We start from the raw sequence: 15,295 nt of genomic DNA on the forward strand, positions 1-15,295 counted from the left end.
GATTAATAATAAAAATATTAATTAAAAAACAATGTCTGACATCATCATAAATTTACATTTCTTATTTACTGTGTGAATTGTTGGTTAGTATCTTTCCCCTTGTTCAGGAGCTTTGTAATTTAAAATATCTGCTCATGCCACCGATTGTAAAGAAGATGGTTTTATAAATCCAGTTCTTATAAAAATTATTTGCATGATTCATTGACAATAATTTCGGGGGAAAAATTAAAGAACTCTGGTGAAAAAATATATTAATATAAAATTCAAATGCAGCTTTCAAAAGTTTTGTTGTATATACAAAACATATGCAAAACATATGCTTATGCTTTCATATAACTTTTTATAGAACCCATTGATTTTATATACATTAATTATTCAATGTTGGTACCTTAAACTGCGTGATCCTCATTAAGACTTGGTGTCAATGTTCTGGTTAAATTATATGTTACCAGTTAGGTCCATAAGTATTTGGACAGTGACACAATTTTCATATTTTAGGCTCTGTACACCACCACGATCGATTTGAAAAAAAGCAATCAAGATGTGACTGAAGTGTAGACTTTCAGCTGTAATTCAAGGGGTTTAACAAAAACATTGTATGAGCTGTTCAGAAAAGAGTGTCATTTTTATACATGGTCCCCCTATTTTCAGGGGCTCAAAAATATTTGGACATTTGACTGACAACATGTGCCATAGCCAGCCAGTTACCTCATTATTTCATTAATTATTAAGAAGGTAAAAGGCTTGGAATTGATTCCAAGTGTGGAATTTGTGGAAAATGTGAAAATGGTGTCACTGTCCACTGTATGGACCTAACTGTATACTATTACTAACTAAGGCTTGTGCCCTACAAGCTATTTTGTTTATCTTGCAGAATGGAGGACACAGTTAACATGATAGTGTTACACAGGAGCAGAGGAATGTATAAAATACTTCTGATGTACTTATGAGTTGGAGTGGTAATTTTATACTCCCAAGTAAATAACTGTGCAGGTGCAAGTCAGACATGTGAACTAATAAATAACAACGGAAGGAAAAGTGTTTGGCTTCTAGTTGTAATTGCACTCTGAATTTATCTTGCAACAAACTTGAGATTTAAGAATATAATTGTATCCAAAACAAGAAACACTTACACCTAATGTGCTTGATTCTAATTATAAATTTGAAAGTATGAGAAGTATGTTAAAAACTTAAAAGTTACTAAATCACAGCTACAAAAGGCCACTGCTTGAAATCCATGCCCTACTTACTACCTGCATTACAAGTACTTGTAAAACTTTTAAAGCTGACAACCACTTTGAAGAACCTTATTTAAAACACTGTGGAATGCCTCTTTATACCTCATATTTCTCCGATTTGGTGTAGATGTCTGCAAGATGTTGGAACACCTTAAGAGGTTCACAGTACTGCACGGCTCGTTCAAACACCTTATTCAGGCTCTCCTCAGTCCCATACAGATTCTCTAGGTTTAGCAGAGCCACCCACACATTCATCTTCTCTTGTTCTTCCCTGCAAACATATAACAAGTACTTTAGTACAAATACCCAGTAAACTGCATGGATGGAGCTTTAAAGTCAGATTTTTATTATTATTATTATCATCCAGAAGTCAAAATAAGTATCAAAAAGCATTTAATTGTTCAAATTCCTAGGCCATGTGATGTTATTTTACTTGCGAATAATAAAATTCACTATTCAGCATTCACCATGTTTTAATAATCAAGCTTCAGCAGGATCATGAACTAAGCAAAGTTCTTCCTGACAAACTTTGGGTGCAGATGACTACAGCTCCTCGTCGATTTGTAGCCAACCAACCTAAAATATACCATTAGTGCAATTATGACAAGAGGTAAGCAAAAACTCTACTATATCAATTCTATTGATCTAATTTCTCCAAAAATAACACCAAGTCCAGTTTTGAAGGTCCCCAAAGTCCTGCTATCTACCACACTTCTTGGTAATTTATTTCATGTGTTTTGAGATTCTCTGTTTTAGCTTTAAGGTTTGAATGAAATGTTACCAAATGTGTCCCTGTGTTTTTGTTGATGAACTTAATTTAAAGTAACGGCTTGGATTCACTGTACTAATTCCATTCATCATTTTAAACAATTGATATACTTCCACTTACTCTCCGTTTGGTTAAATTAAAAAGGTTCAGCTCTTTCGGTCTTTCCTCCTAACTCATACCCTGCAGCCCTGGAATCAGTCTACTAGTACTGTTATGACTTTTTTTTTTTTGGTAATATGGAAACCAAAACTGTACTCTAGGGCAGGGGTCCCCAACCCCCGGTCCGCGGCCCACTACCGGGGCGCAGCCGTCTGACAGCCGGGCCACGAGAGAACTGCCGGCAACGGAGACTCACTCAGACTTTTCAGAACGCTTGGCGGGTGGGGCTTTGCAGCGGCGCAGAGAGAGGAGAGAGACCGAGGTGAGAGAGTATTACAACAAAGTTATTTTTATGGTCCCAACAGTTTCCCCATATGACGCGAGTCTATAGAAATCGCGTTACTACGAAGTACATTCAAAAGATGCTTTCATTACAACGAAGTGACCTTGAAATGCTTGAACGAATCATCCACAGAGCAGTTAGATCTGTGGTCACAGCTCAGTTGTGCACGTTTGCACAACGATACCCAAACAGAAACATTGTGTAAAAAAAAAAAAAAAAAAAAAAAAAAAAAAAAAAAAAAAAAAAATCTCTTTCTTCGAACTTTCCTCCGTACTGTTTTTGTTTTCTGTGGTTTTCAGTGATACCTTTTGCTTATTGCTTGTCAACATTTGAAAAACATCCTTTGGAATTTAACTCATTGTCACCCTCCTATAGAAATGGCAGACACGAAAAAAAGATAACAGTGTTAATGTTTGTGATGTGTAATCTGTTGGAATGGCAAATGCAAAGCATATGTCTTTGTTATATGCAAAAAAAGAAGAAAAATCTCGGGTTGCAAACGTATGCGAACTGCTTAATAACTTAAAAATAATAGAAAATGTTATGTAAATTGTGTATAAAAACTGCCCCCCCCCACCGACCGGTCCGTGGAAAAATTTGCATCTAATAATGTGGTCCTTGCTGTCAAAAAGGTTGGGGACCACTGCTCTAGGGGAGACATCAAAAGTGTGCTATGCAGTATAGCTTAAGCATGAACTCCTTCAACTTGTATGCCACACACCACACCCATATAACCTAACATCGTATCAGTCTTCTCAATCACTTCTATACATACCCCTTAGATGTAGTCAGTACAGGTCCATTACAACTCGTGGGCTCATCACATGAGATTTGCCTTTCAAGGTTTAGACCAACATTGTGTATTCATATCTACTTAACTTAAATTTCATCTACCACAAATTTGCCAAAATATTAATTCTGTCCATGATCCCCGTAATGGTTCGGCTGATTAATAGTTTATTTTATATACTTATCAAGCTAACATACACTATTTATCATTTAAAAAGAACACTGGCCCTAGCAGTGATCTCCGATGCACAACATTTTTAACATCACCTGATTCTGAAAAGGGACCATGTACCACAACCTTTTACTTCCAGTGTTTATCCCATTTTGTACCCATTTGCACACTGTGCCTCGAACTCATACTTTTAGCTTAATCACAAGCCTTTCACATGGTTCTATATTAATAACTTTTTTAAAATCTAGAATAATAATATTTCATGCATCTCTCTGGTTGCAAGCCTTTGTTTCTTTCTCGTAAAAGTCCATCATTTTAATGAACCACAACCTCCCAATCTAAATCAAATGCTGACCATTCACGAATACACCTGTTCTTGCCATGTGATGCTTGATCTTTATTTTAATAATTGTTTCTGTTTATGTTCCATTAATGCATATTAAGATTAATAGCTTATAGTTACTATGGATCACCCGAATCAATGCTTTTTTAAAATAAGATCACATTTGCTAGCTTCCAATCTTTAAGAATACCCTCAGTGTGCAGTGAGCTTTGAAAAATTTGCATTAATGGTTTATATTCTGTATGTACTCACCCACCATGTTAAGTATCCTACGGTAAAAGTCATCTAAGCCCCAGTGATTTGTTGATTTAAGCCATTTTAATCTAAGCAGCACTTCTCTCTTTACAATTTCCAAATCACCAAGTACCCCTCTGATAGTCCAAGTAACTACTGTCAGGTTATCGTTTATAATTATTCAGCTATGTTATATAAATATACACTTAAATGAACACTGTAAAGTGTAATGCAAATGATACTGTACAAATTAATCAGTATAGTGTTCCTACCTGAAAGATATAGTTTTGAGGGCTCTTTCAGCCACAACGCGGGCTTGGTCAATTTCTGTAGCATGCAGATGAAATGCCATGTACTGTAACCACACAATAGAGCTGTCTGGGGAGCTAAGTACTAGCCGATCAAAGTCATTGGCACTTTTAGGTTGCCGGTTGGGATCCATTAATTCTCTTTCCACCTTTGCTAACTCCATTTCTTGCAACTGCTTGTCTTGATTCATTTGACGCTTGGTTTTCTTTTGAGGCTAAAACAGGTAATAAAATATTATAACATTATAAAAACCATTACATATTTATGGTGTTAATTAAAAAAAACTATCCATACAAGTATTCACTGATTAGCCACAATACAAAAACCACTGACAGGTGAAGTGAACGACATTGATCATCTCATTATAATGGCACCTGTCAAGGTAGGCAAGCAAGTGAACAGTCAGTTCTTGAAAGTAATATGCTGGAAGCAGGAAAAAAGGGACAAATAAGGATCTGAGCAAATTTGACAAGGGCCATATTGTGATGGATGAACGACAGGGTCAAAACATCTCCAAATAGGCAGGTTTTGTGTGTTCCCAGTATGCAGTAGTTGGTACCTATCAAAAGTGGTCCAAGGAAGAACAACAAGTGAACTGGCAATAGGGTCATGGGAGTCCAAGGCTCATTGATGCATGTGGGGTGGGGAGGGAAGGGTAACCTGTCTGGTCTGATCCCACACAACAGCTAATGTAGCACAAATTTCTGAAAAACTTGCTCCTGGGCATGAGAGGTAGGTGTCAGAACATACAGTACATTCTGGCTTGCTGTGTATGGTGCTACTTTGCCAGAGACAGGTTAGAGTGCCCACCCATGTTGACCATGTCCACCGTGTTTTCTTTTAGATCATGTGGATGGCCAGGTATGTGTGTGTCATTTACAGAGAGAAGAGATGGCAGCAGGGAGCATTATGGGAAGAAAGCAAGCCAATGGAGGCAGTGTGATGCTCTGGACAATGCTCGGCCAGGAAACCTTGGGTCCAGGTATTCATGTGGATGTTACATTGACATATTCCCTACCTAAAGACTTTTGCAGACTGTGTACACCCTTTATAGCAATGGTATTCTCTGATGGAAGTGGCCTCTTTCAGCAGGATAATGTACCTTGCTGAAATGTAAAAATTGTTCAGGAACAGGACAAAGAGTTTGAGGTGTTGACTTGGCCTTCAAATTCCCCAAATCTCAATCTGATTCAACATCTGTGGGATATTATAGACAAGCAAGTCTGATCCATAGATGGCTCCACCATGCAACTTACTGGACATAAAGGATCTGCTGCTAACATCTTGCTGTCAGATACCACGAGACATGTTCAGAGGTCTTACGAAGTCCATGCTTCAATGGGTCAGAGCTGTTTTGGCGGCACAAGCTGATCTACGCAATATTAGGCAGATGGTTTTAATGTTGTGGCTGATCGGTATGTACAACAGAGATATCAACAAGTAACAAGAGATATTCACTGTCTCTTTGTTTCTTTCACATAGAAATACATGTATTTATTATATTATATTTAAAAACAAAATATAACTAAAAGAAAATGTGCTAAAAACCTATATCACACAATGTATTTTCCAGTTATGGTGATTACACTGAAAATACATTACTAAGGATGCTCTAAAGACCAAATTGGTGAGTGTGAACATACTTCTCATTCAATATCCCCTTTTGTGCTAATCTATTCTAATACATGGTTGGATGATTTAAAAGTAAAACTAGGGGAAAAAAAAACTTGATCAGAACTAGCATTGCTAATATCAAACTATTGATTACTGTTAAAGTTATCTGATGAGACAGCACTACTATACAACCTACAAATACATTTGTGGTTCTCAGAAAGGTTTCAGTTATGTTTTTCTTGTCAGATTTCTCCATGAAAAATGCTTATTCTTACCCAAAAGGCACAGCTAAGGAGGACATTAAAAAGAAACCACACATCGTACATTTATACACAATGTACATCTATTCAGGAACTTTAAAGAGACTGAACTATGAATAAAACATTTAAAAAAAAAAATGATTCATACCTTAGCCAATTTGAACTTAATATGACCGAAACATGTGACAGTGAGCATGATAGACAAAAATAAATTCTCACCTTATTATCCGTCTCCTCTTCACCTTCAGAAGAATATTCCACTTGGACCATCTTAAATGTCTGGAGGGTGTCTAAAGTCACATCCCAGGAGAAACCACCAGAAACCTGGAGTCGGGGTTCCCCAATTTCTTTTAATGTCTGTCAAAAAGGTTAATGAGAGGGAAAAAGTGAACACCTTTCACAACAGTCTGACAACCTGTCCTCTATACTCTACTGATTTGTAAGATGTATGTATTGATCTGAACGTGCAAATACATTCTTATCTTAGTATAATATTTTAAAGTTAACTAGGTAAGGCTCTTGGGGGGAAAAAAAACCCTGCAATTTATAAAGTGTCTAGGTGTACTTTAGCAATTTAATTGTACAGTGTGAAATAATTCTGAAAAAAAATGTGTTTTATTTATTGTAATTACAGTTCTATAAACCATCTAATATTCCCTGCCAGAGAGGCAGGTGAAGATAGATGGAAAGAGTGGCCTGAAGATTTCAACTGACACACATGTTGCAAATGTGCTGGACATTAGCTTTGGATATTTTAGAACTGTTGAAAAACTGATTTTGATGAAATCTAATAAATTTTAAATGGAGGTCAGCTAACTGTAGTCAAGAGGAATGGAGAAAAGCTGCACTGTCCACATTTGCAAACTGATACAGACCTATCCACAAAGGCTCAAGGCTGTATTGACTGCTACAGGCATATCTAGTAAATGCTAAACTGAAAGGGGTGAATGCTTAAGCAATTAACTGTTTTCTGGTAATTAATTTAGATCATTTTGCAGTGATGTTTTTTTTTTTGTCAAAGTGAAAAATATTTTTCTGTTGATCAAATGTGAAAAAAGCCATATTAAATCCACTGTTTTTCAACGATGTATAATAAAATGTGAAAACTGTCAACACTTATATATATATATATATATATATATATAAAAATCACTTTTAGTTTCTGGCAAGGTGTAAAAAGCCACCAGTTCCTAACTCAATACATCGATCCAGACTCCTCGACAATTCGAAAGGCTCTTGATTCACATAAGCAAATTCCCAGCATTTTCAAGGATATAGAAAGAAGATGTTAAAATTCACTGTATATCAATGCAAGATTGGGCTAATGGATTAAAAATGCACTTGAATAATGAGGGCAGGCAAGTTAAGTCCTAAAATTAGAAAATGTTTTCTTTGTAAAATATAGAAAAAAGCATTCTTTCTTCTTCCTTCCATCACTAACAGCTTGTCACAACTATTATCCAGACCCAAAATTGAAGGTCCTTTGAAAAAGTGGCCAATTACAAGTAACATGGGATGTTGCATTGCTTACTGAATTACCAAAATAGTTAAAAATGTTTTAATAATAGCAAGAAGATTTGTTCCTTAGTGCCTATACTTCTATCACATAATCTACATTTTAGTTTGAGACATGCAGATTCTTTGAACTAAGCACCATTACTACATAGCCAAATTAGTGCATAGAGAGAAAAGGACACATGCCTTAGACGTATGGCTCAAATTCTCCTTCCTTTCATCATCATCGTCGTCAATAGGTTCACGGAAGAAAACCTCAACCCCACTGTAGTTTTCTTCAGAGAGGTGCTGCCCTTTCTTTTTCTGCTCAGTCTTAACAAAAGTAGAAAACAAGAAATCTAATTATTTTTAAGACTACTAAATATCATTGACATAAATAGTATAATTAAGACAGAATTCTTGAAAATAGAATAGAGTACCGTATATACTCACATATAAGTCGGGTCTTGAAACACGAAAAATCTATCATAACATCAGTCTCCGACTTATACGCCTGTTCAAAAATACAACACTTACATTTTTTTTTTTTTTTTTTTATATCTTCTTGCTTCCTCCAATCTCACACCAGTTTCTCAGACGCATTGAATTTTGTTGCAGCAGCGCAGTTACCAATTTCTTTTGCCACTTGACTTTTAATTTAAAACCAGCTTCATATTTTCTTCTGATCGAATGCTCCATCATAAATAAGGGATGCTCTTATGATAAAGGTGTATGAGGGTGTGAGATACCATCCATTTTCCAACCCGCTGAATCCGAACACAGGGTCACGGGGGTCTGCTGGAGCCAATCCCAGCCAACACAGGGCACAGGGCAGGAACCAATCCCAGGCAGGGTGCCAACCCACCGCAGGGGTGTGAGATACAAAAAACACAAAACAGTGCAAACGTTGCTTCGGAATAGTTCAGGTATTACCGTGTGGTCACGTAGGCACAATACATAGAAAAAAAGGTAGTGTGCTCCGTGGTTACTCTCTCAGGTGGGCGTTAGCATATCATAATCTCTTGGACCAATAGCGTGAGTTTTCTGCATTCGATTTATATGATCCACATTATAAAATACTGGAAATTATCCAGTAAAATCAAGCCCCGACTTATTTGTGGGAGAACTTAAATGCAAGTATATATGGTATTGACCGATTCATTTTTGGATTGATTATTTTTGAGTGTAAATACACATAAAACAAGTATTTACAGTTATGATGATCTGAAGATGATGCAGCTGTGAGGTTGATTTTTAGTGTAATCCAAATTATCAGTACATATTTATTCAAAGTATGTCTATTTCCTCTTTCACTCTACATTGCTCCCCTTTCTTTCATTCAGTTTAAACTTTTACGCTCACAAACACTGTCACTTACCAGCTATGATTTAAGAAGCAGAAGAAGTAAGCTGCTGTGACTTAGGTGCATTCAAGCCAAATATTTCACATGAAACAACTTCACTCTTCCTCTGTAATTTAATTTCATTTACATCTTACTCTTATGAAAAGGAAATCATCTGTACTACTCTGTTACATCCCAGACCTAGAAGAACAGTTATGTCACAATCAGTAATTAAGTACCTGTTTGGTGTCTGAAATTTCTTTCTCTAGTTTTCGCTTTCGTTTCTTGAAAGCTTCACTTTTCTCTTTATCCTTTACCAGCCCTCGAAGAGGAAACCCTAGAGATGGAGGGAATATATCTGGCTCTCCAGTGTCCTTTTGCAGAATGGACAATTCAACCTTATTTTCCTTGACATCTACTCTGTAAAACAGAAAAAAATAAACATTTAAAGCTTACATACAGGCTTGCATTGACTTTTGTTGGCAAGATTTTAAATGCAAACCGTTCTAATTTGTTTATATAACTATTTAGTCTTTCCTAATCACCAATTATTGATTAAACAGTTTTTTTTTTTGCAACCATAACTGGCCAAAGTTAATGTCAGTTAATCTTACATACTTTTGTTTATTAAATAAACAAAATACAAAACAAGAACAAATAAAAAAACACCATCTGATCAGTTTACACTGCAGCTGGTAATGCACACCCAATACTAAGATGTATTTAAACAAAAATGTCCACAAACTTCCAGTCCATCTAATTTCTTGACCAGGATTAATTTAAAACAGTGCTAGAATTGACTGACTCATCTTTGCAATTCTCATTATCTAATATGCAACAAACAGTATGTGAAGCTGATACAGTAAATACTTGTTATTCCGCAGAATATGTTACTGTGGATTCTCTTATCTTCTACTACTAACATGTAATTTTGCTCCATGTGACCTTGCACAGTTGGGGGGGGGGTGAAGTCTGATACCCTTAGATGTCCAGGGTGACTCTCCCACTATGCTGAATGGATTGACATGTGTCTACATGGCGCTGAGAGGTGTGGATATGCCACTGAACCACATTTGTGATGGGGGCCGGGGCTTGAAATTGTTACTCACAAACAAGGAATTCCCAGTGTGTGTCAAAAGCTCATACCAATTTAAAGCCCCTGGTATTTTTAAAACACCATCGCTACTACCAATTGGATGGTTTAGTGAGGTTCTTACATGGTCCTAGCTACAGTCACTTGCAGCTTCTAGCAGAGTGCCTAAAGAGTACTGAAATAGTCCTAACAAAAAGTTTCCATATGTGAACCTGTGGAAGGAGCATTACTCAGAGGTTAGAGCAGAGGGCCAACCCTGTGTCCGACCAACCCTGTCTACCCCCGCTGGTCCTCCCACTGAGATGCTGTCCTGCCATAATCTAACCCCATTTTTCAAATAGGATCAATGCTTCAGCATAAGCAGATTTTGTATAAGATGGATTTTTCAGGAACAACATGTATAATAAGTACTGAGTGGAATTAATATTCAGATACAGAGGTATGTATACAGCAAGGCATTTAAAACAACGCAAATGTCCCAAAAAACAACATCATCATATTGGAACGATAAAATTACATTTTTATAAATATTTCGGCGTTGTGCCCAATGCTTCATACAAAGACTTTTCTTTTTCTGTCTTTGTCCAGGAAATTGAATGAAGCAATTATATATGGATAGATGAATGAATGTTTTTTATTATTCTAAATAATACTGATAAATATGTATCACTTTCAATGTTTGACATTTCTGAAGCAAAAATGCTAAAACAAAAAATACTTCATGGTTTAAAATACTGAATCGCTTCAAAAATATTGGTAGAGTGATTCCTTGGGCACAGACTATAAAATACTGCCTAGGATTATTGTCTCCAGTAATATTTCAACAAAACTGAACAACAATGGTGTGATTTTAAAGTTCTAAGATCATTCCTGAACTTTAATGAGCCTTCATTTTTCTATAGATACAGAAGTCTGGGTTGAACAACTGTATCTATTCTTTTGTAATAATTTGCTAAATATATCAAATATGGACACTGACGAAGCAGATATTTATCTAAGTCCTTTATGCATTAATTTTATTAGAACATATGGAACTCTACTAAGAACATAGCTGTAGGATGGTCCATATTGCAAAGTGAAAAAATAATTTATAAAATTTGAAATAAACATACTTTAGAGCTAAAATAGTCAGTTTTAACACTTACTCTAAAACCATTGCAGAAACCAGCATTCCAAGGGGAATGTTCTTCGCATAATCTGTATGATCCTTCAGAAAGTAGCATGTAGAATACTTGAATTTAATTCTGCCTGTGACAGTTCTAGAAAGGCTGAAAAAGAAAAGGGTAGGGATGGATTGTACAGCAATCAGTAACTCTGCGTTTTGCATTAAATGTTCAAGGACACAGACAAATGAACTTAATGAACAACTTTCATGTACAGTAATCCCTCCTCCATCGCGGGGGTTGCGTTCCAGAGCCACCCGCGAAATAAGAAAATCCGCGAAGTAGAAACCATATGTTTATATGGTTATTTTTATATTGTCATGCTTGGGTCACAGATTTGCGCAGAAACACAGGAGGTTGTAGAGAGACAGGAACGTTATTCAAACACTGCAAACAAACATTTGTCTCTTTTTCAAAAGTTTTAAACTGTGCTCCATGACAAGACAGAGATGACAGTTCTGTCTCACAATTAAAAGAATGCAAACATATCTTCCTTTTCAAAGGAGTGCGCGTCAGGAGAGAGAGAGAGAGAACAAAGCAAGCAGTCAAGAATAAATCAATAGGGTACAAAGCTGTTGAAGGCGGCAGCTCACACCCCCCTCCGTCAGGAGCAGGGAGAGAGAGAGAGAGAGAGAGAGAGAGAGATAGAGAGAGAGAGCCAGAGAAAAACAAAGTCAAAAATCAATACGTGCCCTTTGAGCTTTTAAGTATGCGAAGCACCGTGCAGCATGTCCTTCAGGAAGCAGCTGCACACAGAAGGTAGCAACGTCCCTATCGTCTAGGTGTGCGAACAGCCCCCCTGCTCACACCCCCCTACGTCAGCGCAAGAGAGAGGGAGAGAGAGAAAGTAAGTTGGGTAGCTTCTCAGCCATCTGCCAATAGCGTCCCTTGTATGAAATCAACTGGGCAAACCAACTGAGGAAGCATGTACCAGAAATTAAAAGACCCATTGTCCGCAGAAACCCGCGAAGCAGCGCAAAATCCGCGATATATATTTAAATATGCTTACATATAAAATCCGCAATGGAGTGAAGCCCGCGAAAGGCGAAGCGCGATATAGCGAGAGATCACTGTACAGTATTCCATTGGTCAGAATTCCCAATTATAATATCAGATTGATGGTTTCATAAAGGGCGGCATGGTGGTGCAGTGGTAGCTCTGCTGCCTTGCAGTTAGGAGACCTGGGTTCGCTTCCCGGGTCATCCCTGCATTGGGTTTGCAGGTTCTCCCCGTGTCTGTGTTGGTTTCCTCCCACAGTCCAAAGACATGCAGGTTAGGTGCATTGGCGATCCTAAATTGTCCCTAGTGTGTGCTTGGTGTGTGGGTGAGTGCGCCCTGCCCGGGGTTTGTTTTCCTGCCTTGTGCCCTGTGTTGGCCGGGATAGGATCCTGCAAATCCCCGTGACCCTGTAGTTAGGATATAGCGGGTTGGATGGATGGTTTCATAAATTAACTACCTTTAGAATCACAATTTAACTCATATTGCAAATGTGAGTTAAATTAAACAAAGGTTATATCATTTCAAATCAAATTTAGGCAATATATCTTATAAGCAATTATTAAGTCATAAAAAGAAAAAAAAAAAAAATCAGCTTAGAAGAAAAAGCTACCTGACAAAGATTCCTTTATCTGAAATGGATTTTATAAAGCCACGAACAATCTGACCTTCGTTTAGATTTGCCACAGACAAAATTTCTGCATCTCTAATTTTCGGACGGTGTCCAGGAAATACCCTATAAAGAGTACAAAAAAACGCAAAACATAAAAACATTCTTTATTTACAGTTCTCAAAGACTTGTTTTACAAATTTTACTTCACAGACATACTTAGATGGTCTCATGGATAAACGTATTTTCTTATTTTCTTCGCCTAAAACGCAACATCTGCAAAAACAAAAAAATAAAAGATCAAACAAACATGAAACTTAAAAAGCACTTACATAAAATACAAAGTACAGGTGTTGGTCATAAAATTAGAATACCATAACAAAGTTGATTTATTTCAATAATTCCATTCAAAAAGTGAAACTTGTGTATTAGATTCATTCATTACACACAGACTGATGTATTTCAAATGTTTATTTCTTTTAATTTTGATGATTATAACTGACAACTAATGAAAGTCCTAAATTCAGTATCTCGGAAAATTAGAATATTGTGAAAAGGTTCAATATTGAAGACACCTGGTGCCACACTCTAATCAGTTAATTAACTCAAAACACCTGCAAAAGCCTTTAAATGGCCTCTCAGTCTAGTTCTGTAGGCTACACAATCATGGGGAAGACTGCTGACTTGACAGTTGTCCAAAAGACGACCATTGACACCTTGCACAAGGAAGGCAAGACACAAAAGGTCATTGCTAAAGAGGCTGGCTGTTCACAGAGCTCTGTGTCCAAGCACATTAATAGAGAGGCGAAGGGAAGGACAAGATGTGGTAGAAAAAAGTGTACAAGCAATAGGGATAACCGCACCCTGGAGAGGATTGTGAAACAAAACCCATTCAAAAATGTGGGGGAGATTCACAAAGAGTGGACTGCAGCTGGAGTCAGTGCTTCAAGAAGCACCACGCACAGACATATGCAAGACATGGGTTTCAGCTGTCGCATTCCTTGTGTCAAGCCACTCTTGAACAAGAGACAGCGTCAGAAGCGTCTCGCCTGGGCTAAAGACAAAAAGGACTGGACTGCTGCTGAGTGGTCGAAAGTTATGTTCTCTGATGAAAGTAAATTTAGCATTTCCTTTGGAAATCAAAGTCCCAGAGTCTGGAGGAAGAGAGGAGAGGCACAGAATCCACGTTGATTGAGGTCCAGTGTAAAGATTCCACAGTCAGTGATGGTTTGGGGTGCCATGTCATCTGCTGGTGTTAGTCCATTGTGTTTTCTGAGGTCCAAGGTCAACGCAACCGTCTACCAGGAAGTTTTAGAGCACTTCATGCTTCCTGCTGCTGACGAACTTTATGGAGATGCAGATTTCATTTTCCAACAGGACCTGGCACCTACACACAGTGCCAAAGCTACCAGTACCTGGTTTAAGGACCATGATATTCCTGTTCTTGATTGGCCAGCAAACTCACCTGACCTTAACCCCATAGAAAATCTATGGGGTATTGTGAAGAGGAAGATGCAATACGCCAGATCCAACAATTCAGAAGAGCTGAAGGCCACTATCAGAGCAACATGGGCTCTCATAACACCTGAGCAGTGCCACAGACTGATTGACTCCATGCCACGCCGCATCGCTGCAGTAATCCAGGCCAAAGGAGCCCCAAATAAATAGTGAGTGCTGTACATGCTCATTCTTTTCATGTTCATACCTTTCAGTTGGCCAACATTTCTAAAAATCCCTTTTTTGCATTGGTCTTAATTGATATTCTAATTTTCCGAGATACTGAATTTGGGACTTTCATTAGTTGTCAGTTATAATCATCAACTTTAAAAGAAATAAACATTTGAAATACATCCGTCTGTGTGTAATGAATGAATCTAATATACAAGTTTCACTTTTTGAATGGAATTACTGAAATAAATCAACTTTGTCATGATATTCTAATTTTACGACCAGCACCTGTATAGAAGATACTGACCTGACTATTTGGCCTAGAGAAAACTGCTTCAAAGGATCAGACATATAGGAATCACTTATGTCTGTAAGCCCCACATAACCAGTCTTGCTAAATGGAAGTGAAAGGATGAGGCCAACATTTGGATTGATTGTACTCACAGTTGCTAACGTCACAGTATCTTCAGCAAGATTTTTCACTCCTGAAAATTATTAAAAAAAAAAAAAAAAAAAAATTAAGAGTACAATAATTTTATTCAATTGTAAACAAGGAAATTTGATCATATTTGGTAAATCTACTATAAAATTACAGCAAACAAACTTTAAAAACTGTTAACAAAATTTAACAAGCTCAAACTTCACAAAGAAACATCAACTTATGGGCTAAAGTAATGAGTTTACTGCCCTATGATCTCCAAAGGTCATGCAAAAAGACAATCTCCCCTCTGGGTTTAATAAAGTATATCCAATTAAAAA

At 37.2% G+C, this 15,295-nt stretch overlaps 2 protein-coding genes across 2 annotated transcripts in view; one reads left to right on the top strand and one right to left on the bottom strand.

Annotated features, from left to right (window-relative positions):
• Positions 1-15,295, top strand: part of atp5md (ATP synthase membrane subunit k) — a 550,207-nt gene that overhangs the window by 464,347 nt on the left and 70,565 nt on the right. The gene's annotated exons all lie outside the window — the stretch shown is intronic.
• Positions 1-15,295, bottom strand: part of pdcd11 (programmed cell death 11) — an 81,472-nt gene that overhangs the window by 9,057 nt on the left and 57,120 nt on the right. The window contains 9 exon segments of the mRNA XM_051922160.1: positions 1,341-1,509; positions 4,260-4,510; positions 6,390-6,527; positions 7,872-7,997; positions 9,246-9,426; positions 11,245-11,367; positions 12,872-12,994; positions 13,088-13,144; positions 14,844-15,021. Coding sequence (XP_051778120.1) covers positions 1,341-1,509; positions 4,260-4,510; positions 6,390-6,527; positions 7,872-7,997; positions 9,246-9,426; positions 11,245-11,367; positions 12,872-12,994; positions 13,088-13,144; positions 14,844-15,021 — 1,346 coding nt within the window.

The sequence above is a fragment of the Erpetoichthys calabaricus genome, chromosome 2, assembly GCF_900747795.2.
Source record: "Erpetoichthys calabaricus chromosome 2, fErpCal1.3, whole genome shotgun sequence".
NCBI lineage: Eukaryota > Metazoa > Chordata > Cladistia > Polypteriformes > Polypteridae > Erpetoichthys > Erpetoichthys calabaricus.